Source organism: Cyprinodon tularosa, unplaced genomic scaffold, assembly GCF_016077235.1.
Source record: "Cyprinodon tularosa strain WSP-4 unplaced genomic scaffold, ASM1607723v1 ctg418, whole genome shotgun sequence".
In the NCBI taxonomy this organism is placed as follows: domain Eukaryota; kingdom Metazoa; phylum Chordata; class Actinopteri; order Cyprinodontiformes; family Cyprinodontidae; genus Cyprinodon; species Cyprinodon tularosa.
Genome location: NW_024039139.1, coordinates 1,736,833 through 1,763,212, shown reverse-complemented (window position 1 = coordinate 1,763,212; position 26,380 = coordinate 1,736,833). Strand labels below are relative to the sequence as shown.

At 37.0% G+C, this 26,380-nt stretch overlaps 1 protein-coding gene across 1 annotated transcript in view; it reads right to left on the bottom strand.

The window, feature by feature from the left end:
* Positions 1-657: 657 nt before the first annotated feature.
* LOC119792371 (matrix metalloproteinase-17-like) overlaps positions 658-26,380 on the bottom strand; it is a 118,063-nt gene continuing 92,340 nt past the window's right edge. The window contains exons 5-10 of the mRNA XM_038298982.1: positions 24,279-24,455; positions 21,701-21,803; positions 19,459-19,541; positions 17,214-17,366; positions 16,239-16,496; positions 658-3,147 (exon numbers count right to left, since the gene is read on the bottom strand). Coding sequence (XP_038154910.1) covers positions 2,831-3,147; positions 16,239-16,496; positions 17,214-17,366; positions 19,459-19,541; positions 21,701-21,803; positions 24,279-24,455 — 1,091 coding nt within the window. The 3' untranslated portion in view covers positions 658-2,830. The remainder of the gene's footprint in view (positions 3,148-16,238; positions 16,497-17,213; positions 17,367-19,458; positions 19,542-21,700; positions 21,804-24,278; positions 24,456-26,380) is intronic.

Genomic DNA, 26,380 nt, shown 5'->3' with positions numbered 1-26,380 from the left:
AAGAAAGTTTTGCATCACCTCTTGTGAGCTTGAGGAAATATAATCCTGAAAGTAAACCAAAAGCATTTTTCACACTTGGCAGATGGTGTTTTTCAGCCAGAAAGTTTCTTAGATACAAGAACTGAGAAAACCAAGTGCAGAAGCAGGGTCAGTGCAACACTGGGGTGGAGCATAGAGACAAAATTCAAAGTTGATTCAAATTTGGACACAACTGGATTCCCACATATGGATAAGCCTTGGTTTTAGAATGGATAAAGCAGCATTATATTATGCTTAAAATCCTTGACTAAAGTATACAGAGAAATGAGTGTGCCTAACAAGAAAGCTTTTTAGAGGTTAGAGAAAAAAACACATGGCTGATAGAACTTGCTTCGGACATTAAATCAAATATTGGTGAAGGTGTATGCATATATGAGGATACATATAAAACTTAGATTATAGAAAGTGGACAATAATTTCAAACTCGTGTTCTCAATTATATCTGAAAAACAAACAAGCAACACATCTAATGCACCAATAAATCCCCCGCATAAATAGCACTCATGGTCACTATGAGTGCTTGTAAACTTCTGATTTTAACAGAGCCCTTTAACACCAATAACACCCACACAACAATGTTCTCAAATGAAGCACCTAATAAGAATTCACAAATTTAAGTCGTTTATATTATTTTATTACGTTTTTTTTTTACAAAAATATTGTACATTAAAAACACAGCTTAAAATATACACAGTTCACTTGGTGATGCAATAGCTGCAAAAACATCTCCAGTCAAATATATCAGTTTATAGGTAAATATATCTTTACAGCAAGAATAAATCCTGCGCCCACGATGATGCAGCTGCAGGCAATAAAATAAACAGGAATATGGAATCTTCATTTGACAGCAGGGAAGTTATGAGAAAGACTCAGCCCACAGATGAACAGGAGATCCTCATTTTGGATCAGTGTCAACAAATTACAGCGAGGAAACAGGTCCATCCACCTACAGGAGGGGCAGTGTTAAGTATTCACACTCATTATAAGCAGTGAGGAGCTCGCTGATAGACACATGTTTGAATAAATTTTGGAGTTATTCAAATTCCACTTTGAAAAGCCTTTTGTGTTTTAAAAAAAATATTTTCAATAATATAAAATCTTTTTTTTCTTAATTTCTTTTAAAAAAATTACAAGTTCCAACAGAGAAAATAAGTTTCTTTTCTTCTAAATAAGAAGCCAAAACTTTGTTAAACATGTTTTTGGACCCAAATAGAATAGCAAGTGTTTGAACTATTATGAATAAGTATCCTGTTTTTGCCGTCTTGTCATGCTTAAATGTTTCAGGTTAAACAAATATTACTATCTGACAGATATATTGAGTCACAAGAAGCCTTTTTTTAATGATTTGATTTACTAAAGAAAATGTCGACTAAACCAGACTAGCCCATTGTGGAAATAAAATTGAATACCTTCGTAATCTTAACTTTACTATGTAAAGTCAGTTTTCTGTTCAAGTGGACGAGGCCCTGTCCTACAAAGTGAGATAATGGCCCTAATCTAAAGAAAATCTATGACAGATGTTTAACAAAATCATGGACATCTTTTTAATCCACTCTACAAAATCAGCTAAGAACTGCTAAGTTTTGTAATTACTGACTCTGTGTCCGCCTGTCTGGTGTGAGTAGTAAGTATGTTCTTAAGCTTAATTTTCATTTACTCTACTGCTCTTCTAATATATCTCTTCATTAACCTATCAAGAGACTACAGATTTGAAAAAGAAAAGCACTCGGAGACGCTGACCTCCCCCAAGTAGCTAATTTCCTCCGACATGTTGTGACTTCCATGTTAATTTAATGTCTGTATTCACAGAATCTTTCGAATAAGGGTAATCAGTAATCGAGATCATCTTTTTTGCAAGTCACTATACGCATCTTCTCTGAAAGTTTAAGCAAAATCGGTCCAAAACTTTTTATTTATTTTGAACCAGACAAACCAAGTCTGATTAAAACATAACCTCCAAGGCAGAGGTAATTAGTTTATGCTATAATTTAGAACGGTAGGTCAAATTTTTTAATTTATTACTGCACTGTATGCTGTCCCTTTTTAAATAAAGTGTATTATAATTAGTTTTGAGGTCCAAGCAAACCATAGTTTAAACCATTATTCACAAACCGACAGAAATATAGAAATGGTGTAAATATTCCCAAAAGTCCTCACGCACTCACACTTAAGGCCAGTTTAGAAACATAAATCAACAGTTTTTGGACTGTGGGAGAAAACCGGGCTACCTGGAGAAAACCCATGCATGACCTGCATACTAAATGCAGAAAGATCCCAGGTGTTCAAACTCAAGATATCTTTTCTGCAAGAAAATAGTGCTACAAGCATTTCTTTGATGACCTGAATCATTTAAGTTTGACAGATAATCAATGAGAGGACATTAGCATTACATCTGCATACTATTACAGCATTTCAAAACTGTAAGTTGTTTTTGATTAATTGCATTTATTTTACCAAGCTGGGCATTAATAATTATTTTCTATCTTATGTCCTAAAATGTTGCTCACCTGCGCACCTGAGTGATCACTGAACTACACCTGCTGCACATGGAGACATAAGAACCCTGTTTAAAAAATACTTCTGCTCTGTAAAACCTTTGTTAATGAAATGTTGTTGAAAATGACAAAGCATTGAAAGTCAGGTGCATTTGTAGACAGAAAAAAAAATAATAAAGGGATTTATTGAATAAATAACTGCAAAATCAGAGCAAAAACATACAAAAGAGTTTCGCATCAACATTTTTTAATTATTGATCAGTCCGCTTGAAAGAGCTTTGTCCAGTGCTTCACCATCATAGAAGTTCAGAGTAGAAGCATAATGAGACTGTCCAAAGAGGCGGCAGTAGCCAGAGTGATGATAAGGAGGGCCGGACCCCCAAAGGTGAAGCAGTGTCTGAGGTGCAGGAGCAAACCTCGTATCCGTTCTCTGCATGATCTGGGTGCCGCTGCACGTTGACTGCACTTTTGGCATCAGTGTCTGGAGAGTCCGACTGCATCTCGGTGCAGAGCAGCCAGTCCTTCGCAATCAGGCGGGGGTATCCCGTCTCCACCTCCATGTCACTGTCCGGCACTCTCCAGTACTCCTTTCCCTTGAAGAAGTATGTAGAACCTTTAGAAAGGGAGGACCAATGGTTAGAACTGTTGTGAAATATTTTAAATGTTTATCAATTTTATATGTGGACTACTACTAATGAATTACTTATTTGTTCAAATATAACAAATCTGTAAATACTGCAGCTTTTCATCCATATAGATGAACATTTTTATTTGGATTACTGGATTTATTTAAAATATTTTTTTGGAATTTAAAATGTTTTCCAACATATGAGGCCTCTAATAAAAAAAAAAACATTTGTTGGGTGCAAAACTTGTAATTGATTGTGGATTTTCTCTTAACCACCTGAGGTTACACATAAAGATACACATGCAGGCCTAAATATATATAAATGGTAAAATACACAAATATACTATACAACAATGTACTACTTACATTTCCATAAATAAAAAGTTTTTCTAGATCAGGCCAGACATACCAATGTTAAACCTTTATAAACTGGAAAATGCTGTAACACTAGGGCTGAGTATTGGCATGTGTGTGGTGATATAATACGTGTCACGATACTTGGGTCAAAATACGACATTTTCATGATTTACAATAACACTATATATTGCTATATTTTCTTTAGATATCAAAAAGAAATGAATTGATAAAAAGGAGCGGTATATGTTCAACAGAATCCATGTTGCTTGGGGTTTGAGTCAGTTTACTGTCACGGTCTTGGTTCTGTTAAGTTTCACTTTGCTGCATGTTTTCTAGTTTTATTGGTTTAATTCCTATTTTGTTGCATTTTCTGGATATATTTGAGTTCTAAGGGTTTTATTTGTTGCCCTCTTGTGTTGATCTTTTCGCTAGCTCCTTCCCAAACTGCTCTGTTCAAACCTGCTCCCAATCTGCTCGTTAGTACTTTCTTTGTTCAGTCTCTCATAAATACACTCCTTGTACAGTTCCTCAGTGCTGGTTCCTCATCCAACATTGCCTTACTTGGTCCTACCTCATCTTACCCTGGCTCCTTGTGATTGTTTTCCCCTGATGTCTCCATGGTTGTGGTTTGTTTTACATTTTTAAGTTGGAGTTTGGATTCCTGCCTCTGTAAACTGTTACCAGTAATTAAAACTGCAAGAACTCACCCTGCCTCTCAGCCTCTGCTATCAGGTCCTCAAAACCACAACCAAATCGTGACATTTACATCTTCTATTGTGACTGCTTCAATTACAGAAATTGCATTACAAAGCAAAAAGGCTCCATGGTGTCATCTACCAGAGTGGCAGTGCAGAGGTGGCCTGTTTTCCCTCATTGTTTTAGATAAACATGTTTGATTTTGGAAAACGTTGCTAGGTACTGAAAGATAGATATTATAATGGGCAGCCGAAAATCACGACATAATCGTCATATCGTTTCTTTCCACAACCCTAAAGAACACCTTCTCACAGTAAGGCATGTTTAGTGCCAACCTGAATACCGAATACTAAAAACTCTTTTAAAACATGACTTGAATTTGCATCTACCCACATGGACACGTCCACTTTCCTCTGGGGAAAGAATAGAGAAAGATTACGTTTTTTGGGCTTCAACTCCAAAATAATATATAGAGACAAACACACTTTACTGGATTTGCACCATGGTAGTGGTGAATTATTCAAAATATCCACAAAAATAAAAAAATAAAACAAAAAAACACTACAGCTATAGGGTAAAACTTGAATATAAATAGATGTGTAAACATGAACTTCTTAATCACACATCAGAAAATTAAAGCAAGCTAGCATCAAGCCTTGAGTGGACCTGGTTTTAACTATTTGATCATTTGCAGGTTATAATTAAACACTAAGTCTGTGGCTGAAAAGGAAAGTATTTGAAAAATCTTTATCTTTCATAGGAAGACTGGTTGTGCAATATATCCAGCATAAATTATACCTTGCCAATGTCTAAAACAGTATGTAAGCTTGCTAAATATTTAACAAAACAGAGTGCATTGTTTTTTTATTTAAGCCTGTATAAATTGGATAGAAAATGTACAGTACACTGAAATATGTGCAGCTAACTCTTAAAAATATAGATATTTAGAAATACATAATATAATTGTCATGTTCAGGATGTGTATGTCATTTTGTAAAACAATGTTAAACATATCAGGAAGATTTATAGTTAAAAATCACAGTCTGGTTAAAAATATAAACCAATCTTTTCCCCAAGAACCAAGTAAACATAATTTAGCCGGCAATTACATTTGTCAGCAACAAAATGGGGGAAGCAATCTAGTCATTTGAGAGCGTAATTTGCTGACATGAGGCTCTGTAAAGCTGAAATTAAAGTACACCCTTTATTCAGCTGATGTACAAATAATAACAACAGCGGACACACTAGTGTTATTCATAATGTGTTGTCATGAGCTTGTATTATGTATGTTATAAGATGTGCTGTAGTTGTATCTTACAACTAGAAGAAAAAATAACCAAAAAGACCAGAGTAGAAGCCTGTATCCTTATTAAACCCATAAGAGGATTGTACTTGCAGTACAGCTAGTAGCCGTACATTAATGTTGTTTTTCCTGTGTGGCATTGCTTCTGTTATATTTAAAGAGAACCTTCATCTATTTGGATCTGATTTAAAAAATAACAATCCAGCTTTTCTTAGATTAAATCAATTTTGAGTAATTTTCTTAACCAGTGGACTTACAGAGCCAAATCCTTTGGGCATTTTGCTCTCATGATTGCAATGTTTCACCAGACGTTTGCAGGTAGACACATCACTCCTCCTCTTGTCTCACTAAGGGGCCCTTAAGTTAATTGGAGTCACTGAAATACTAAATGTAGTCTGACACTCTCTGCCTCTGTTAAAAATGTCACCTGGTTGTACACCAGCATGTGATGTAATGATGTCAATTTTCAGGGCAACATTTCTACTACACTCTTTCTGTGCTCCTAAACAGAGTCAAAATTTGGTACTGGACTGAACATAAAAGCTGACAGACTCAATTTCTTATATGAATGTTACTCTGGAATAAGGTCCACAGCTCTCACACTGAATGATCTTTTTAATTTACTCTGTTTAAACAGAGACACAAGGCTTTATGAACTCATCCATTTGACAATACACCTAAAACAAAGTATGTTAAGTGGAAGGTAATCGCCTTGGCCAAGGCCAGATGAATAGTATTCATTTTCTTTATTAACTTACTAACTGAACCAAACAAGTAAAGCAGGATATAAACAAATCACAATAGCGTGCTTCATTAATAAGGAGTAAATAAATAAAGAGAGAGGTAAAATGAAAAACGTCCTCTCGCCAGTAATAGCTCACGTTGAAAGAACTCCAAGGACTGTAAGTCTTTAGTGGTGAGTGAATGGTTTCTCAGCAAGGGAGATGAGTAAAGACAGATGCCCTTGATTTATAACTCCACGCTTTTGCCTTGAAATGAAATGGCAAGCACACGTCACACTGTTAAAGTAAAGCACACAGTTTCCTACAGAAGATGAGCTTCTTGTAATCTGTGAGGTTTAAAATTGATGAAAACAATGAGGACTCTTAAAGGTGAACATGCATTACTTAACGACCAGTTTTATTGACATACAGGTTCATCACAAGACTTTCAGCAGATAATAGTGTAATAGAGTGTAAGAACTTGAAACGCATTGTTGACTTGTGTCTTTTACCTAGCAATGCATACAGCCGTACAATGTACCCCATTTACTAAAAAAATATGCCCTGTTTTTTCCCCAGGACACTACGCTCAAGGGTCCAAATTTTTACAAGCAGCAGATGCTGGAATTCGAAAAATTGAACTTTTGGTTCTCAACGAACCACATCAGCCAATCAAAGAAGCTGATCTGGGAGTTGACAGGGAGACATATACAGCACTGCTGATGCAGAGACCTACTGTATATCACTCCTCTAAAACAGTTTATTAAAGTCTAAATTACCTTAAAATGTCAAAACCTGCCGGCAATATATGTTTGCTTTTATTATTTTGGTGGCTACAGTTTGTGCCAAATACTTGAAAAATGCTAACATCTACTTCCAGTCACTTTGAACAGTAGCAGGAAACCCCCAAAGAGGCGACCGGGCCAGAGGAAGCCGCTGCAAGGGATTCCCAGTGACAGCGCCCTGCTGGTATGTGAAGGGGACTGAGCAGCTCCGACAGTGAAATAATATAAGGCAGGATCGTAATCTTGATAAACTGACTTTTACCCACTTATCATAGCAAATATAACAAAGCTGCTCTCTGCCATTGAACATAGGAGCAGCAGAAGTCTCAGATGTATCTGTACACATATGTTTTATGATGGCGTCTTATGTCTTCATTATGAAAGTTCCACCTGTAGTCAAACACACTTGCATCAATCAGGACAAAATTTGTGTTGTAACAAAGACAAAAACTTAGCTGCATTCCACATCAATATGAAGGAAATAGCATTTCAGAGAGTCTAAATTTCAAAGTTTTCCAGGGGGAGGATACCGCGGACCCCCCTACACTGTGCAAACCTTAGAGATGTGATACACCGAGGTATACGCCCTATGAAAAATTCCTAGCTAAAAGCCTGCCCCCTACATATAAACTACATTGTTTATATGTAGGGGCGACAGTAGCATCAGGTGCAGGAGTTGTGCAACCGGAGGGTTGGTGGTTCGAGCCCCGGCTCTGGATTTCAGTGTTATGTGTCCTTGGACAAGACACTTCACCTGCACTGCCTAATGACGGTGGTCAGAGGGCCCGGTGGCACCAGTGTATTGCAGCCCTGCTTTTGTCAGCGACCCCCAGGGCAGCTGTGGCTACAATGTAGCTTGCCATCATCAGTGTGTGAGTGTATGTAAATGGGTGAATGACTGAATGTAGTGTAAAGCACTTTGGTGAAGTCTCCCGACTTTAAAGAGCGCTATATATGTACAGGCCATTTACCATTGACATTGTAGCCAAAGCTGCCCTGGAGCACACTAACAGAAACAAGGCTGCTATGCAATAGACGCCAACAGGCCATCTAAGCACCAACTGCAGGCAAAGGGCAGAAGGGCCTTACTGATAGACACAACGACTGAGATGGAGTGGGGATTAAACAGGCAACCAGCTACAAGATGAAAAGATGCAACAAAGTAAGTTGATAGTTATAGAGACTAAAATCTTCAATCATTTGTTAATTCTGTATTACAGTATAATATTATAGAGCAATCGCAAATCAAATCCAACTTTACTTATAGAACCAAACCCGTACCTGAACTAAAGTGCTAAATAGCTGAATAAAAACACAAGAGACGTCAAAATATGGGAGCAGTAAGCAACAATATCGTTGATTTTGTGTAACTTTTATTTTGGTGTTCAAAATAACAGAATTTTGCATGTAACTTTATCTTTGTCTTTATTTTTTTTTCCTCTTTTCTTTAAGTACTGAATCTGATGTTAAGACCCAACAGGTGCTACTTGGGTGGGTAATTAACCAAATACAGAAAGTGTTGCTGTAAGTAGGTTTGCCAAAACACAACATTTACATACTTTAATGTACAGTATACATTTTAGGACATAAGGTCTCAGAAAAAAAAGCAACTTTTAAAAATTTTTTATTCAACGTAATCCTGACAAACTGAGCAGATGTTGGAGTTTAACAAATCTACATTTTCTCCCAAAAACATTTTAAAAGTTATTTTTTAGTCACAGAAAGTATATCAGTTATTATCTGCCATTTCTGTACGAGCTTGACCAATCTGCTTTGACTGGCAATGATCCATAGGAATGAAAGTAGTGGGGAAGGAAAGGAAAATGCATAGTCTGATAATCTCTGTTCGGGTCACCTGAGGATCAAGCCATGATCCAGAGGTGCAGCTTTCACAATCAGCCAGCTCTCTGTGATTCTACAATAAGATCACTCACAAACTCAGTAGTTTCTGCCAGGAACCTGTTGTGCATCTGCGACAGATGAAGTTATAATTTGGACAGATCCAACAAGATGACGTACAGAGGCTGCACTGTTTCTAATGCACTGTCCTGACTACTCCATCAAAATGTGCAAGAATGGTCCGGTCAGTGTTGAATTCTATCCTGATTAAGTCTGCTATTCCAAAGCCGTTTTATCTTTTCCAGTCTATATGACTATAAGTCATCTGAATTGGGATTCATGATGGGTGTAAAGTCACATGTGGAGAATCCAAAGAACATCCACAGGCTCTGACCCACAAGTAGCACAGATGTTACCAATATAGTTGCCATCATGAGCGGTTCTATCTCTGAGGCATGTGTTGAGGTAGCATAGCTAATGCTGGGCTGTGGTCATAGAAAAATAACTGACTGATAGCTGTCATCTATCTCAGCCTATTCACGGCAGTAAAAGCAGGTTAACTCAGCTTTCCAAGATTTATGTTGTTGTTTTTTTGCATAAGCAGCAGTAGGCTTTAAACTCTCAGTTTAAAGCAGAGTTTTGCCAAGCATAGTGTTGTTTTCTTTAATGCAAAATGTTGTTAAATTAGCATATTTCCATGACAACAACTGCTTCTGCTTCACATGGGCCACAAAAGGATGTGGGCTTGCCATTAGCACAAAAGATGACTATCAGGACAAAGACTTGCAGGGAAGCAAAGTTATTGTGAATCAACTCAAATCATTAAGGTATAGTGGAGGATGTTCTTTTTCTGGGTGGATCATCAAAATAAGAGGTCCTCCTAATTGTGAATCAATCTGATGATATGTTTACATAAGGCCATCCTATGTGCTCGTCCCCATTTTCACTTACCGGTGGTGAGTCTGACATATTGGAAAAATTGCAAATCTTCTTTTGGAAAGTAAGCTTGTTATATATATGCAAACAGCAACTTTTAAACGGAGCGTCCACGAGGAGAAATGGGCTTGTGCACGCTCTCACATGCGTTTAATATGCACACCCTCTTGGGAGTGGGTACAGGGTTGTGCATGTGCATTTTTTTTAAAGTGGAGAGGGTGGGTCTTTTAAAAAATGTGGGAAAATCTTCAACAATCCCTTTTTAAAAAAAGTAGCTTGTTGCTATTTGAACATGCTAAGGTGTGGGTGTCTTTTAATATGCCTTACAACATTAAATGTAAAAAAATTAGAAACTAATAACTGTTTTACTGAATCACTACTTTGTTTTCAGTATTTCTACTGCCTTCTCTCACATATCCATAACTGCATTAAAATATGCATGGAAATTAGTGACCTCACATTAACCCTACTGTTTAGCATAAAGACTTCTTTATGATGGATATGGGTCCTTTTATAGCTCCGAGGACCATCTGTGACATCCATTTCTCTCTGCATTACATACAAACATAATGAAAATGCAGCTACCTCAAAAATGGTGAGCAACTAATATATTTGCTTCGTAAACATGCCCGTATTTCTCAAGGGTTTTGATTCTAAAGAAAAAGGAGTACAAACACATGGAGGGTCACCCTTTTGAACTTCCGTTACCCTCAAATGTAAAATCTTCTTCTTTAAAAGATTTTTTGTCTTAATAGCAAATTCCTACAGCATACGAATATCATATTTTCATCTGCCTTTATTAAGAAACACCTCGTATTTTACACAATCTCTTTAAAACACTTTCTCCCAAAATGAACATTAACTATAGCACAATTCCCTCCACTAATTACAGTAATATATAATATATATATATAAATAAATAAAAACAAGGATTAGCATATTACCTTTCCTTTAGGAGCTTAACAATTGCTATTCCATATGGAGGCTTTAGTGCAATTAGTGAAAAAAGGCCCCATTGGTGGTTGGTGTGACTCATTTCCATACAGTTAAACAAGTTGTGATTGTGTGCAGAGGTGGAGCAGAGAGCACACAGAAATGTTGTTCAGCACATTAAGAAGAGAATTGAAGCAGAGCAGAGGTGATGGAGCAGAGGTCGTCAGAGTTGAGCGCACGGCAGACAGGTTTGGAGCGAGGTGCTGGGAGTTTAAGCGCTGCACATCTGTCTCACTGTGTGCTCAGACTGTAAGTGTGCGCACAGGTCGGTGGCACAAATATTAAGACATATATGGATGGCACGTATTAAGGCGACTGCAAACACAATAAGGCCGTAGCTTAGTTGTCCATACAGATTTAAAGGTATTCGGTTCGAGCTGTGGATTTTAAGCTTGAATACCCTCAGTGGACCAACACCTGTGATGCTGCTTTTGTTCTGTCTCTGGTTCTTACGTGTACAAGAAACAGCAAGTGGAAAGGTTTTCCGCTTGGGAAATGCAAATAATTGCATAGATTTTTTTTAAACAAGTTAAAATGTTATTTAATCGCATTACAGTCCCGGCACTATGAAAAAGGTTTGTGAAAAAAATCATGAGTTAGGCTCTTATATTCTAATTAGACACATTTATTTCGAAGAATCTATATTTGGTTCTAGTCAGAATATGAGTCTGATACTGCTCCATAGAGCTGTGATTATGGGGCGTGTTTCGAACGAACCAGGAAAAAAAATGCCTCTGCACTCAATTGGATAGATCTACAACCAATAAGAGCCACGGAGTGCGTGACGTATGTTAAGCGAGGCATAGTTGTTGTCCAAAAAAATCAAAGCGTGCAGTTTCACGCCTAGAATAAGAAGATGAGACTTGATCGCGTTTCTCTGTTCCTCTTTTAAAATTAATTTGCTGTCGATATCTTCTAGAACAGACCTAATAGCAGAATCTACTCACCCAAACTCTCCAGCGGCAGCCATTATTGTTGTCACCCAAGCGCGCTTTGGTCACGTGGTTGATTACGTTACTCTTGATCATCTGTCCATCATCGTATAAAGTCCGCCCTGACAATTTGATTGGATCGCCTGACAGTGGGCTATAATACTCGCGCTACTATGGAGCAGAGCCAGACCGAACTTCCCCGAACTCAAACCTTGTGGGCGGGACTAAGTTCTGACTGGCACCCAGGCTAGTAGGAAACTGTAATGCTTCTTAAACATGGAGCATTCCTTTTAAAAACACATTTACACATATTCATTGCCCTATTCTGCAGTTATTCATGCCATATAAAAATTTTTTTCATTGTATGCCTAAATCTGACTGTGGTGCAATTCTATGTTTTGGAGCTGGAGGAAAAAAGCGCAACAGGAAGGCATCGGGACATAACACATTTCAGCGTGGTTCACTGCACCTCAGTTTAACGCAACAACACGTGGGAGTGCTGAAACCTTTAAATAGGGAATTAAAGCATATTTGTTTAGAATGGCCTTTGTGCCTAAAAATGTACATTTTCGGTCCAACTTTTCTTTATTTTTTTAATCGATTTTATGCTTTTGAAAATAATAAATTTATTCTAACCAATCAATTGTATTCCTTTTAATTATTTGTGTTTATTTTATGCCACTGCAATATACTTTTCTTTTGCTCGTTATATACAGCACTTTTAATTGTGCTACTGAAATGCTCTATATCAGTCACCCTGCCTTGCCCTGAGCAAGCTCTGCACTGGTGGCAGAATTATTCAATAGTTCTCTACTGAGAACATCAAACTCTTGGATGTACTTCACCCTTTTTCACTGTAACTAAAAGTGAAGTCTTGCTGGATGGCCTATATAACTGTCAGATGTAATATTCTTAACAGCAGCTTTTCTGCTTCAGAACGATCTATTTCAGACACATCACCCCCTTTTATTAGAGAGAACAGTTACACTTTAAAGCTAAGACAACTTTTAATGAATGATTCATTCATTCATTCATTCATCTGATTACTTCTTAATCATTTAAACTAAGCTGAATACATCGCTGCCTTTGCTCAAACGTATTATCATCTTCTGAATTTATAGTAGCACTCAATTAACATTGATTCTACTAAAAAAATAATAGCCTTTTGGCAGCTTCTCAAAGCATTGTCCTTGTGAAAACTGAGCTTCTATTGATCAGCAGCTCGTCCCTTTATTCTGATAAACTTAATAAAGACTACTGTCCCCTTAATTGTAATTGATCTCTCTCTTCCTTATAAACAAGTTGTAACTCCTGGCTGTCTATAAAATATTGGATGTCAGTATATAATTAAAAAAAAACAGCGTTCTATCTCATTTTCAAAAAGATTATTTAATTTGTGTATCCTTTTAATTTATCTCTTCCTAAAATCTTAATTTTACATAAATGTTCTTATATTTTTTAGTCTTGCAAAATCACAACAGTGGAATATCTGTTTTTAATAACAAAGAATTAAACTAAGAAAACAACAAGGTTACAGGTATTAAACTAATACCAGTCTGTATAAGTAACAATAGTGTTTTAATCCTCTCAAAGTACCTAAAACAACTTCAACTAAGTTTAGAAGTAGCCTCTAATATTGACAATAAATGATAAAAAATATAAATATTTTTCATGGAATACATGAGTTAGATTTCTATATACATATATTCCACCATGTCAAAGCAAAACACCAATGCACCAATGATTCTAAAGCATTTAAACTCAAAAATAATTTTTTTATATTTCACATCTGTCATTCTTAGAAGTAGAATCCAAAATCAAAAGTGTTTTTTTTTTTTTTAATCACTGCAATTCCTGATAATGACAAGGATAATTCTTCACACTTAGATGACAGTATAAATATTTACTAAATTAGATGTTTTCTTTTTTGACTTTTCTACCTGCTTTTGCAAACAGATTTTTACTGCTTTTACAAAAATCGCCAAAACAAGCCCAATCTTTTTCAGCACAGCATCACAGAGAATAATGGAACAATTAATGGCACAAACTGTGTTGAAATCACTGTCATTATAAAAACAACAGCAAAGAAAGTCAGTGGCAGTCAGCATCACATCAATAATCCAAGCAGTGGTTTCAACAAACGATCCACATTTGAAGAGAGGGATGGGGAGAATCATACCGGAATGACAGCTAACGTCCTGCAGATGTTGGAATGTTTATGCAAGCTGAAAGGAAGAACTTTAATTCTTTTATTTGACTTTTTTTTTGTGCGCTATCAATAAATATTTAACTTAGCATGCTGTGTTAGTTTATGCAAACGGATGAATTTAAAATCATGCTTCTGCATTAAAGGTAATAATATTTGCTTCTGAGAAAAGAACATTAAGATTCAGAAGAAGGTTTATCCTAATTCAGAAGTATTAAAATAAAATTCTAAAGAAAAAATATATTTAAGGAAAAGAGATATTTGATACCAAAATCCTGACTCTTACAGATCAGTTATGATCTGAAGATTTCATTAATCTATCCATTAATTCAAACAAGATGAGACCCACCAATCAAACCAAAGGTTAGATTTGGCAAATGTTTTCTTTGTTTCATTCTATTCTGCTCTCTTTTTACTCTTCAAATACAACAAAATAAAGCTTTTAAAATAACCGATAAACACATAATCAAAAAGTAGGTACACTACATAGGTGAATTACATAGCTTTCTTTTCCTTTTAAACTTATGTGGAGAAAAATTAAGATGAGGTTTGCTAATCACAGTCTTTCCAGAAATTAAGCAAGAGGGGAATAATTGCATACATTTTCCTTTAGGAAGCAGTGGCCTGACGACGATGTTGATATATAATAAATACTAACATTAAAAAAAAGGGACAGTGAATCGAAACCCCCCCCCCCCCCCCCCCCCCCCCCCCCTCGCTTATTGAAAGGGAACCATTTAAAAAAAAAATTTTTCTGGATTTCCTGTTGATGTCTCTCCACATGGAACGAATACACCCCAGCAGCCCCTAACTTCTGTAAATCAAGCCACCACTGGATTTTACACACTGACAAACAAATGAGTGATTGCACCTAATGCTATATGCGAAGCACAAAAAATAATAAACTTTATTTAAGTGCTTTGATCTGCTGCTATGAGATATTTGCTGTCTTAGTGAAGACAATCTCTCCTCCTAATACCTTCTTTTCTGCCCATTGCTTTCAGGGTTCCGTTGAAGTGTATAAAGATTAAACTACTGTTCAGCTTTTCATACCAGCATTCTTTTATTTTATCAATAAGAATGCTATTTCATCTCCTGCTCTGCTTCTCGATCTTTCTCCTTTCTCTCCTTTTTATTACTCATTTTTCTCTCTTTACATCAAGATATGGAGAAACAAACCGACAAAAAGCTTTGATGTGGCTCCAGTTCCAAAGCCTCATGATCTGTCGATTTGCATTTATGCATGCAGGTTTACGCTCCAGACTCTGGACGCGGTAATGACAGCTGTGCAACTGACTGGACTTCTCTCAGTCTCTTTTTCACTAACAAACTTTCATTGTTCATATGAGACCTCAGAATACATAAGTTCAGTCCAGAGATCACAGCCCACTAAACACCTTACAGGAAAAGGGCTTCGTTGTATGCACATGTCCTATGGACAGGTTAACCTCAAATGTAGATGTGTGACCTGGGAAATAAAAAATCTCATTAGCTGGTATTTTTGGAGGTTGTTTTAGATCACACCACATTATGAGCACATCCCAGATCCCAAAATATCAACCTATAAACCTATAAACAGGATAAAACGGGTCCCAATTCTAGGTAAAAATGTTCTGAACCATTTTACAGTTCTTATTTTCCTGGGGTCAGATAACTGTAAGTATCATGCTCTGATGGAGGCAGTCATTGTGACCTTGGTACAGTGGAGCTGCACATTCTGATTATATTGGGCCAGCTCCAAGGTTTGAAAATGTTTGACTCTGGAAATGTGAAGCAGAGTGTTGGCAGAGAAAAAACACAAATTGATGGAAAAATAAACTCTTTTGACACACTTTACAAACAGCAGAACTCAATAAACAAACACATCTAATCTGCAAACCGCAGCTTTTCCAAGGACTCATGTAAATCGAAATTAAGGTAAATAAAAGTGCATAAATGCTAAAAATATCCTGAGGAGCGGCTTATTCTAATGAGAGCTGTGTTCCTATCACAAACAGTGGTTTGAAACTCATATTTTCTTGATTTATTTTTTAAGCAGACTTTTAAGGAACAGTTGAGGAGCATATCATTGGACATTTTAAAGTGGCTACTGGTTGCAGATGTAAAGAAACTGAAACTAAAACAACTGTGAACATCTATCTATCTATCTATCTATCTATCTATCTATCTATCTATCTATCTATCTATCTATCTATCTATCTATCTATCTATCTATCTATCTATCTATCTATCTATCTATCTATCTATCTATCTATCTATCTATCTATCTATCTATCTATCTATCTATCGGCATCCAATGTTACTCACCATCAGACCACCTCATGACATCATCAAGTTGTGATGGCAACCCTTTCCAGAGGGTGCTTTCTTTTGGGTAGCCCAGGTCCATACGTCTTAGGTGGTCATCATAACGCCAGTACTCTTTGTCTTTAAAGAAGTAGGTTTTTTCATTGTGAAGCCAAACGAAAGCTGCGTCCACACCCTCCATAGGCAGGCCGAAGTCACTGATTGGGCGTGGGTAACCCTCCTCTACAATATTGTCTTTAAACACCCAGTATTTCAACCCTAAAGACAGCAAAAACAGAAGATAAGGGTTACGGTCTTCACCTGTTTTCTCCCACATTTTAGTAGTTTAATAATGTATTAACATCACTAATTCTGTGGAGTAACATCAAATGAAAAATGGTAGGAAAAATCCTTAAATTGAAGTAGATAGTAAGTGGGGGGAAATCATCGGGTAAAATTAATAAAACTTTAATTTTATATTTCATGTGGATCTGATTGTCTAAAAAGTGTCTAAATTCAGTAATATAAATGTGGCTTACACTTTCATTCTTATATTTAGACAAAATAAGAAAGACAAAAAACATAATCTAAGCAATTATTATTCATATTTTAAAGGTTTAAAACAACTGGAACTGTGACAAACTTGGTCAAGGGGTACAGAAAGATGTCAAAATCTTGAGACTAGCAGCATATTTATTTCAAAGCGTGTCTGAACGTTATCATCAACTGCAGCAATAACAGCTGTTTAGTAATAACTGCTACTCATAAGAAAAAAAGAGCCAAAGTGAAAAAGGATCTAATGTAACTGAATTACTCTAGAACGAGCAATTACATCGCAATAATATAAGCAACTAAACAATAAAGTTCCTTAAATGAATATGAAACATGAAGTGAGGAAATTAGAGAGACGTCAATAATATGACAGCCTTCAAATATCAGATGCATTCTATAGTTGCATTGATCACAAATTAATTAACCTACTCGTCCAAAATTTACCTTTGAAAAAGACAATTTTGTGGTCCCCTGGCCTCTCATACACAGCATCCACACTATCCAGGTTGGTTGGAAGCCCCCTCCAGAAGCGATGGATCTGTGCAGGACGTAGAGACACCAGATGCTTTTCCCTTGTTAGTCGCCAGAAGTACTTTCCTGAAGAGGACACAGAAAACTTTGCTGTGATAATGTCCATTTCTCTCTCAGACCTAAATACAGATTACTTGCAATAAAACTGCAATAGTAATACAGTCTCTATTGATGACATTTCTAATAATGATCAGCTGACCACACAGTAGGTTCCAAAAGCATTCACGTGCATTCACTTTGTTTTTTATTTTCTGTCAATGGTCAGCAAAAAACTTCAGGAAAAACTTCATGAGAGAAGCAATAAAGATTCAGCCAGTCATTTTTCGTTATGCTTTATCCCAGCTGGGGTCACGAGGGGTGCTGGTGCCTATCCCCAGTCTGTGGGCGAAAGGCGGGGAGCAGCAAAGATGTTCACAAAAAAAAAAAAACTAATTGATTTTAAAGGTTATTTTAAATATATGAGCAGTCAAGGGCAGGGGGAGGTCTGGTTTGTGGACTTGTGGGTGACGTGGTTCTGCTGGCAGACTCCTGCCAAGACCTAAGCCATTAGCTGGGTGGTTTGCAGCTCCTGCTGTTCAATGGCAATGGTTATTAAGCAAAAATAAAAGTACCCTCTTCAGTTTAAACATTAAAGGATAGTTCCTGATGCAAGTGAAGGAGTTTAAGTTTCTTGGGGTCCTGTTACCGATTGCAGGGAGAATGGAGTGAGAAATTGATAGACTGATTTGTGCAGCTGCCGCTATTATGTGCAGGATTTACTGGTCTGTTGTGGTGGAGAGAGAGCTGAGCCATAAGGCAAAGCTCTCAATTTTACTGGTCAGTCTATCCCAGATATTTGGTTATTAAATCTGGATCATGAATGGAAGAACGAGATTGCAGATACAAGCAACTAAAGCTGCTTTCTCACTGAAAACCCAGGTTTTTAAAAACCATGTTAACCCGCTTTCAATCTGCGTACGTCGTCCGTCCATTGCGTAATTTAGCTAGTCAACCTGGGTCTGGTGTTCCCACAGCGTGCCGATCAGAGCTGAGGTGATTTTAACGCAAGTCAGTGAGCTGTTCACTCTGGCAGTAAAAGCTGATTATTCCCAGGTGTAAACAGTTTTTTTGCCCAGGGGGAAAGGGGTATAAGAGTAGGTTTCTCCGCAGGGTGGCTGGGCACTCCCTTAGAGGTGGGTGGGGAGCTCGGCCATAGAGCAGAAGCCCGGAGTAGAGCCCCTTTTCCTCCACATCAAGAGGAGTCAGATGAGGGGGGTCACATTTCTTGATCAGATGCCCCCTGCCCGTGTAGAAGTTTACCCCACCGGGAGGAGGCACATGGGACAACCCAGGACAGGCTTAAGGGACCATGTCTCTTGGCTGCCATGGAACAAAAGACACTGCTGGTCCTAAAAAATTGCCATTCACAAACCATGCCCATTCAATCTGAATTTAATCTTCTTTTCATAATAGAATAAGCGAATCCTCTGGGTCTATCACATAGAACTCTAATGAAATGAATTTAATTTTGCAAACTTTTGCAAGACACTGTAAAAACATATGTTCTTTTATTCTAAAAACAAAAGAAAAATTTTTTAAGCTCTCCTGGAAAAAATTATGCATTAAATACATGCTTACATCAAACAAAAGCCAAAATACTGCAGACTGTATGAATTGTCTTAAATATGTCTCCCATATATTTGTAAGAGCATCTCAGCTATTAAAATTAAAAGGACAATGGAACGGAGGAGAGTTATGTTGTGGCTTTTCTTGTCACTTAAAACAAAATGTAAGCATCAATGATGCATACAGATTGAGATGTTCTGACAGCCTTAATACATGAGATGAAAAAGGGTCTTTTAAAAGAACTACAATTCAGCACACTTCACTGACACTTACGTTGCTGAAAGTTTGAATCTGCCTCTTGTTTCTGTCGTCAGTGGGAATCTTAGGGTCAGTCCTCCAGAGAACAGCCATAAGAGCCTGACGTAATCTTTGGATTACAGTCTGTCAGCGGCTAAGAATCCTCAGTCAGACATGTACAACTACCTCCGCTCTTAGTCATATTCATCCGTTTCCCTTTATAATGTACTTTAACTTTGCTGTTTCTCCAATAACTTATCCTTGTATTTCGTACTATTCCCTCTGCATTGTTATTCCTCCCTTTGTGCTTCTGTACCTTTGAAAAAGAAGGCCTCCCCCCGTATCTGGGCCACAGCATCAAAGTGAGTTGTGCATCTGTCTGGGGCGTCTCGTGCCAGCCTGGGAGACATTGGTAGAAAGCAGGAAAGAGAAATGTAGTAAAAGGACAAACAGAGGTATTTAGGGTAAAAATTCAGAGTTTTACCCCAGACCATTACACAGAACAAACAGGATTCTTTTTGTTGGCTTTTAGCAACTATTCCACTCATATTTTGTAAAACTTTCTAGACACTCGTGAGTTTTTCTCCTATCCCCTATCACAGGGCTCTAAAGGAACAAGTGATACTATAGTTAACGAAAAAATGAAAACCTATCAGGCAGAACCAGCTGAATCCCTAGGTGCATTTTTTCCCGGGGTTTTTAAGTGATTTAAAGCTCAAACGTGGCTTGCCTGCCAATGATGAAGCTAATAGCACCAAAGGGCTGCGAGTGGGAGCTCGCCAGGCCTTATATTACCAACAAGGGTCTCTGTTCAGACCTCTATTAAAACTACATCACTGCAGAGTGGACGGATTGGTGCCCTTGTCAGGCCAAATTCCGCTCTCCCACTCATTATGCTTTGATGAAATTAGAAAAACTAATAATGAAATTAATGGTTAAACTACTAAGAATTAGCATTTACGTATTTAATTAACTACATCCCAATTGACCCGTTTGTATTTGTATATGATGTTCCAGACGCAAATGCTTGTGTTTGGGAAGTCCTTCAAAGGGTCAGAATTTCATAAGATTTAAGAGATTTAGGTGGAAGCAGTTTAGGAGTATGAAGTTTGACACTTTATTACCGTGTTAAAAAAAAAAAACTATACAAGAGAATTAAGATATTAGTAAAGTAAACTGACTTTAAATTCTAGGGTTTGTATTTGTTTATGCTAAGATTTTGGTTTTGTAGTAATTTTTTGCCCAAATTTTTCATTCTGATTTCATCTATGCTTAATTACAGATAGAGTAAAACCTTATGTGTTTGTATTTCGTTACACTTCTGGTTCCATGAACATTCGCACTAAACCTGGTAAATTGCAGATCATGATTAAAGGTATGAAAGAGGATTTTTCTCAGAAATAAAGTGTCCAGATTAATCTAAAATTAATTAATTGACGGCTGGCATTCTTGCACTTATAGTTTCCCCCCCAAAATAAATTTAAATCTATAACCTATGATCGTGGTAGGGCCTACAAAACTTTAGCCAATCTACTTTGCCTACTGTCGAAAGTGGATTGGCAACTTGTTTGTCATTCAAAAATTTTACATAAGCTCCAAGCGTAACTTATACGCTGTTTGGCTAGCAGTCCGCCATTACGCTGAAGTACGAATAAGGACTCTTGCACTTGTTTGCTGCTGCTCCAATTTACACTCTTTTGTGTAAATTGGAGCATCAATGGCCAAAAAGAAGCCTGATAAACCAAACTGGAAAAGAAAGCCTTTTTCCAATGTAGTTGAAAAGAGGAGAGAAAGTGGGAGAGAATGAAGTCTGCAAAGTGTGTGTTTAGGAGATTCTTTTCAGAGATGCTTTGCCCTGAAGGTGCAAAACGGTCTGAAAACAGATGCTTTGTCGCAAAACTTCAGCTGGACAGGAAAATTCTGTTTAATTCTGTACTAAGTACTGTATTTATGGAGAATTCCTGCTGACTAGGTGCATCCTGGCACTTTGCTGTAGGTGAAATACAAAATTACTTATAGAGGCGTTTCCAGCGTAGAGAACTTTTGCGAATGAGGGGGCAATGATGCATGCGCACAATTCAAAAATACTCAAACAGCAGTTGGACATATCCTCCCCCACAGAATCCTCTTTCTTGCCTATATAAGCTAAAACCCTTAAATAAATAAAAAGATGTATGCTCTGCTTATATTCACCTCCACTATGTTAGAGACACGATTAAGCTATAGATCTACCAAAGCTAAAGTTTAAAATTAATTTATTCCAAACATTTTTTTTTGTGAGATTTGTTTGGGTTTTTGAATGTTGAGCCAGTATTATATACCCATGACTGGTATCGTTTTTAAATGCTGAAATTTCACATAAATTACTTTCATTGACAATCCTGTCTTCTGGACTCCTCTGACAGTGAAAAGAATTTATAGATTGAATATCTAAAGGTTTAGAAATACCTGCTCTACCCCAAGAGAAAGGTAATGCTAGAATAAGTTTTAAAATGGTAAAGATGGTTGTTTTTTTATGGCATATGAAAAATTATGTTTTTTTTTTAAAGCTTACTTACAGAACAGCGGACCTGTTTTCAGGGAGATCAAGCAGGACAGGAGGCTCAGGTGTGAGCGAGGGGTCCCCTGGTTGATTTGTGTGGGAAACTGAGTCTCTGACGCCTGCAAGATGGGATGAATGAATACAACATTATAAAATGTAAACTCTTGGTAATCCTCACTTCATGTATAAATTTCCACCCACTCCACTTTTGTTCAATTCAATTTATTTTCTGACACATTCCTTAAGCGTTTAAGCCAGCGTTACACACTTTGAATGCTGATCGTTTCCTTTTTTATTTCTCACATTGACGGTTCCCGCGTACAAGCAGAGCATGATAAGGTCACATTCCATAACAGGGTCCAATTAACTTCCTCCGTGTTTTTTATTAAATCAATATCCATGCTCTATAAAACTCATCAAAGGCTGCTTCCTGCACAATGAGGCCTCTGCACCTTGAGTCTCCCATAAACAGGTGTTCTTATCTGATAGACTGCATAATGACTGCAGAGGCTTGTAAGTCAAGGCCAGTAAAGGAAGATAGTGTGAAAGCACTTATGGGTCAGAGAACTAATCATATGGCCACAAAACATACTCTTGGAAGCACCTGAAAATACGGCTAGTCATAAAAATGACAAAGGCTTATTGAGGTAAAAAGGGGTGAAGCGGTACAGAATTTTAATTCCATATCGTTATGATTTCCACCACAGCTACAATACTGTGAAAAAGATAATGCCTCCATTTTGGCTTCTTCAGTATTTTCTTTTTATTTGCAAATTATATGTCTATTATATTTTTTGAATAAAAGTATAAGACAGAAACCCAGCTTAAGCATCAAACTTGGGAAGGAGTCTTTCAGGATGCTGTGAATGCGTTTTAGGCCACTTTTCTTAAGGGTCCAAACTCACTATATTAAAACATGTTCTAAATAAATGAATGATAAAATAAAAGAACTGATTCAACTTTGATTTCAATGAGCAAGAACAGTAAAATGTTCAATAATATGAGCTCATTTAAAAAACTTAATCCTCTCCTACCCAAAGTGTGGTAAATGATGGAGATTGTGAACGACCCTTAAAATGAGTTGTTTAATTTGGCTTAACTGGAGGGCTTATGAGTGTAAACAATATTTTTGAGATCATGACACGATTTCATGATCATTCAAGATTTTAACTTGTCGACTCCAGCACAATTCGAGTGTTTTGAATCATGTATAGGTGGACCACCTGGTTTGCTTGAAATCATTGTGTGGACCATTCTGCTCAGAAGTGGGTAGAGTACCCAAATAATTTCATTGTAAAGAATAAAACTAACGTAAAAAGTAGCTAATCATGAAATTACTCATCTAAACGAAAAACAAGCATTTGTTAAAAAGCCTGCGCAAGCAGTGAATACATTTTCATGACATCTGGCATACTATTTAAAATTATGTAAGAAGACCAACCAAAATATGCAGCAATGTAAAACTCTGGTATTTTTAAATATTAAAATGAAATAAGTTATGGAAATGGTTAAATCACTTGTAAAATAGCAGGTTGAGTCAGCAATTTTTTCAACATAAACATAATCTACCTAACACACCCAAACAACATGACGAATAGCAGAATGAATGGTTCTATCAATTAGAGTAGGTTGTCTAGAGTCTCAAGAAGCAAAACTGCCTCAGATCACATTACCACCACTTTTAATTGTTAGCATGATGCTTCTCGCCTGGAATGTTGTTTTTAGATTATTCCAGCTTTGTCTTGTTAGTCTATAGATTATCTTTCCAAGTCTTGAGGATCATGAAAATGTGCTTCAATAAATTTGAGAATTGCACTTTTGATCTTCATGGTCAGCAGTTGTTTTCTGCTTACATCTCTCCCGGAGCTTGCACTTTTTCTCAATCTTATTTATATATAATAAGCACTGACATTAATGAAGAAAGCCACATCTGTAGTGATTCAGCTGATGTTCGGGGTTGTTTGCGACCTGCTGGGTGAATTGTTGCAGTAATTTTGGCGGGTCAATCACTCCTCATTTTTCCCTCTTTTCTCCAGTTGTGGATTATGACTCACTATGGTTGACTGTAGCCTGTGGCATTCGTTTACATGCTGATTTATTTGAATGACTCCTTTCTCTTCTTTTATTGAATTTCTTTAGCTTTGGAAACAAAATCTTTTTAAAATATTTTGGCCTCCTTTATATTATCAGAGAGGTTCTATTTTTTTTTTTTAGAGAAGTTTCTAATTGTACAGGTCCAGCATTCATGAGGTCTGTGGTTGGTGAGATAAACTTAGCTAAGACAAAATAGTTAATTGTCCTTCATTTCTAAATTTGAAAGGTAGTAAGATGTATTTTCATGCCGGGGACAGGTTAATTTAATAATTGTGTTTCTTTGTAAATGAAATCCTCTTTTAAATGCTTTTATTTTGTGTAATTATAGAATTTATTCAACCATCTAATGTTTTACGAGTACAAAGCAGCCCGGACTAAAATATCTATAAGTGTGCACCTTCTTTCACAGTGGATTGCTACTTATGTAGGTGTAGGTATTTAAAATGAATTACCTTTTCACACATTTAGTTACACATGAGCAAATGTAAATTCCTTCATACCGTAGAGTTGCCAGACACGCACTTTGTCTTCATAGGGTAGATCATACTTCAGAGGGTCCCCTACAGGACCCTGGTAGTACGGCCTCATGATGGATTCCATGGCCGAGGTGTGAACCAGACCGATAGCATGACCAAACTCATGGACTGCAACAGCAAACAGGTCCATCCCATGAGAGTCTGACGAGAGGCAAGGAAGAGAAAATAAGAATAAAGAAATTCTGGTGAAAAAAAGCAGACTTCAACAAAATGCAAAACAACTCAACAGAAATATCAAAGGTTACATACATGACATCTGATACTCTGAATCTACTGTTATGTCCCCCCTTGCTCTCTTGACAAGCATTTTGACTCTTATTTATGTCAGTTGGAATTATGGTCTGACGAATGCTATTTCTATCAGTTGACCGTGCAAGGGTATCTAAATCTGGAACTAAACAAGACTAACCCAATTTACTGGGTCTGTAAAATAAAATAAAATGATTGAAACAAACAGACATTCCTTAACTACAGTAAGTTAAGTTAAAGAAATAGTATACACACCGAAATTCAAGTTGTAATTGGAAAAACAGTGCGTCTCGCTAAATGTTGAGCTCAGTAAACAGGCTATCCACCATCTTTTCTACAAGCTGATTACAATACATGTTTTTTTTTTCTCCATTCCATCCATTCAATAAATAATATGCGGTTAGATCCACTTTTTCAAACATGCAGCAGCAATATTAACCCTGCTCCTTAAATAATTTTGAATGTAGGATCATTGTTCTTCGTCTTTCTGAAATGAAATGAAAAAAAATTAATTCTGACTTGCCAGAAAAAATAGACCTCACTAAAAAAATATGCAAACAGCAACATTGCTTACGTTAAAAGTGGAGGATGCAAATCACCCTGTTGTTCAGTAAGATTTGCCTTAAACTGTACAAATAACTTTTTGCAATTATTATCTTTTTCTACCAGAACTAATAATAATAGATCTGATCGTTCTCGATCAACAATGACACCTGTCTTGACATCAGCAATGTCAGCAATAAACATTGAATTGTTTGCTGCTGGTGATCATAAAAGGTAGATCAGAAAAAAGACTGAAATAATTATACTGCTGAAGCAAAAGACAGAGGATTTAACATACTGTTCAGGTGCTCACATACTGTGTCCCTGAGCAGTACTAGAGGTGTCATTTTAGTTTCACCAAAAAATATAAATATTTCTGTTTTTTCTTGTATCTAGAAAGTTTGGGTAATCCAATCTGATGAAGGAAAAGAAAAGGTTGAGCATAAATTAATGTCAGACAGTAAGGAAGCAAAAGATGATTTATTTTTATACAGCATATAAAGATCTAGCATTTTTGTATGTACATGTCAAAATAACAGCTGTTAGCCTGATATAATAAAACTTCTAAATAAACATGATGAGAAGCTCTTTCTTACTCCATGACTAACAGACTGATGAAGTCAGATAGATTCACGCAAATAAAAAGCATCATGGTGACCTGTCTGCTTTAAATCTGTGACCTAAAATAACAATTTTCAGTTACTTTTCATCTTCTTTTCATAGAAATTAAGAAGCATGAAAGACAGCTGAAGAAATTCTAAGGGATATAAGGTGTATGGCATGGTGAGATAACCGTAGTAATACTGCCTGAGTCCTTGAGGCGGCAATCAAAACCTGAGTAGGAAAAGGCGCCTAAAATGGCTGCTGGCAATTAAAGCACCTTTCCTTCATGTTCAGCCAAAGCAGGAAGAGAAGCCCCCAAAACTCCTTGTCTGAGTGTGTGAGGACACACAACACCTTGGGCTTGGAGACGAAGATTTGCAAACAAATGGGAAGACAACATGGCAAGCCAAGCTGGCTTAGCATCCCTTAGTGACTTGACTAACGTCAGCAATCGGTTAACCTAGAGTTAGCTTCAGCTCGGGACACGCAGTCATGCCTATAGTATTCACTGAGGGCATCCGATAGACAAATGCCAGCTGTAATCTACAGAAGCACATGGTGCAGGTGAACAAAGGAAGGATAAGAGAGAAAGAACAGAGGCTCAGAGCAGAGGATCTAGCGTGTCATCGTATTTATGGTTCATGAGAAACTGACAGCACAGATGTAACGCC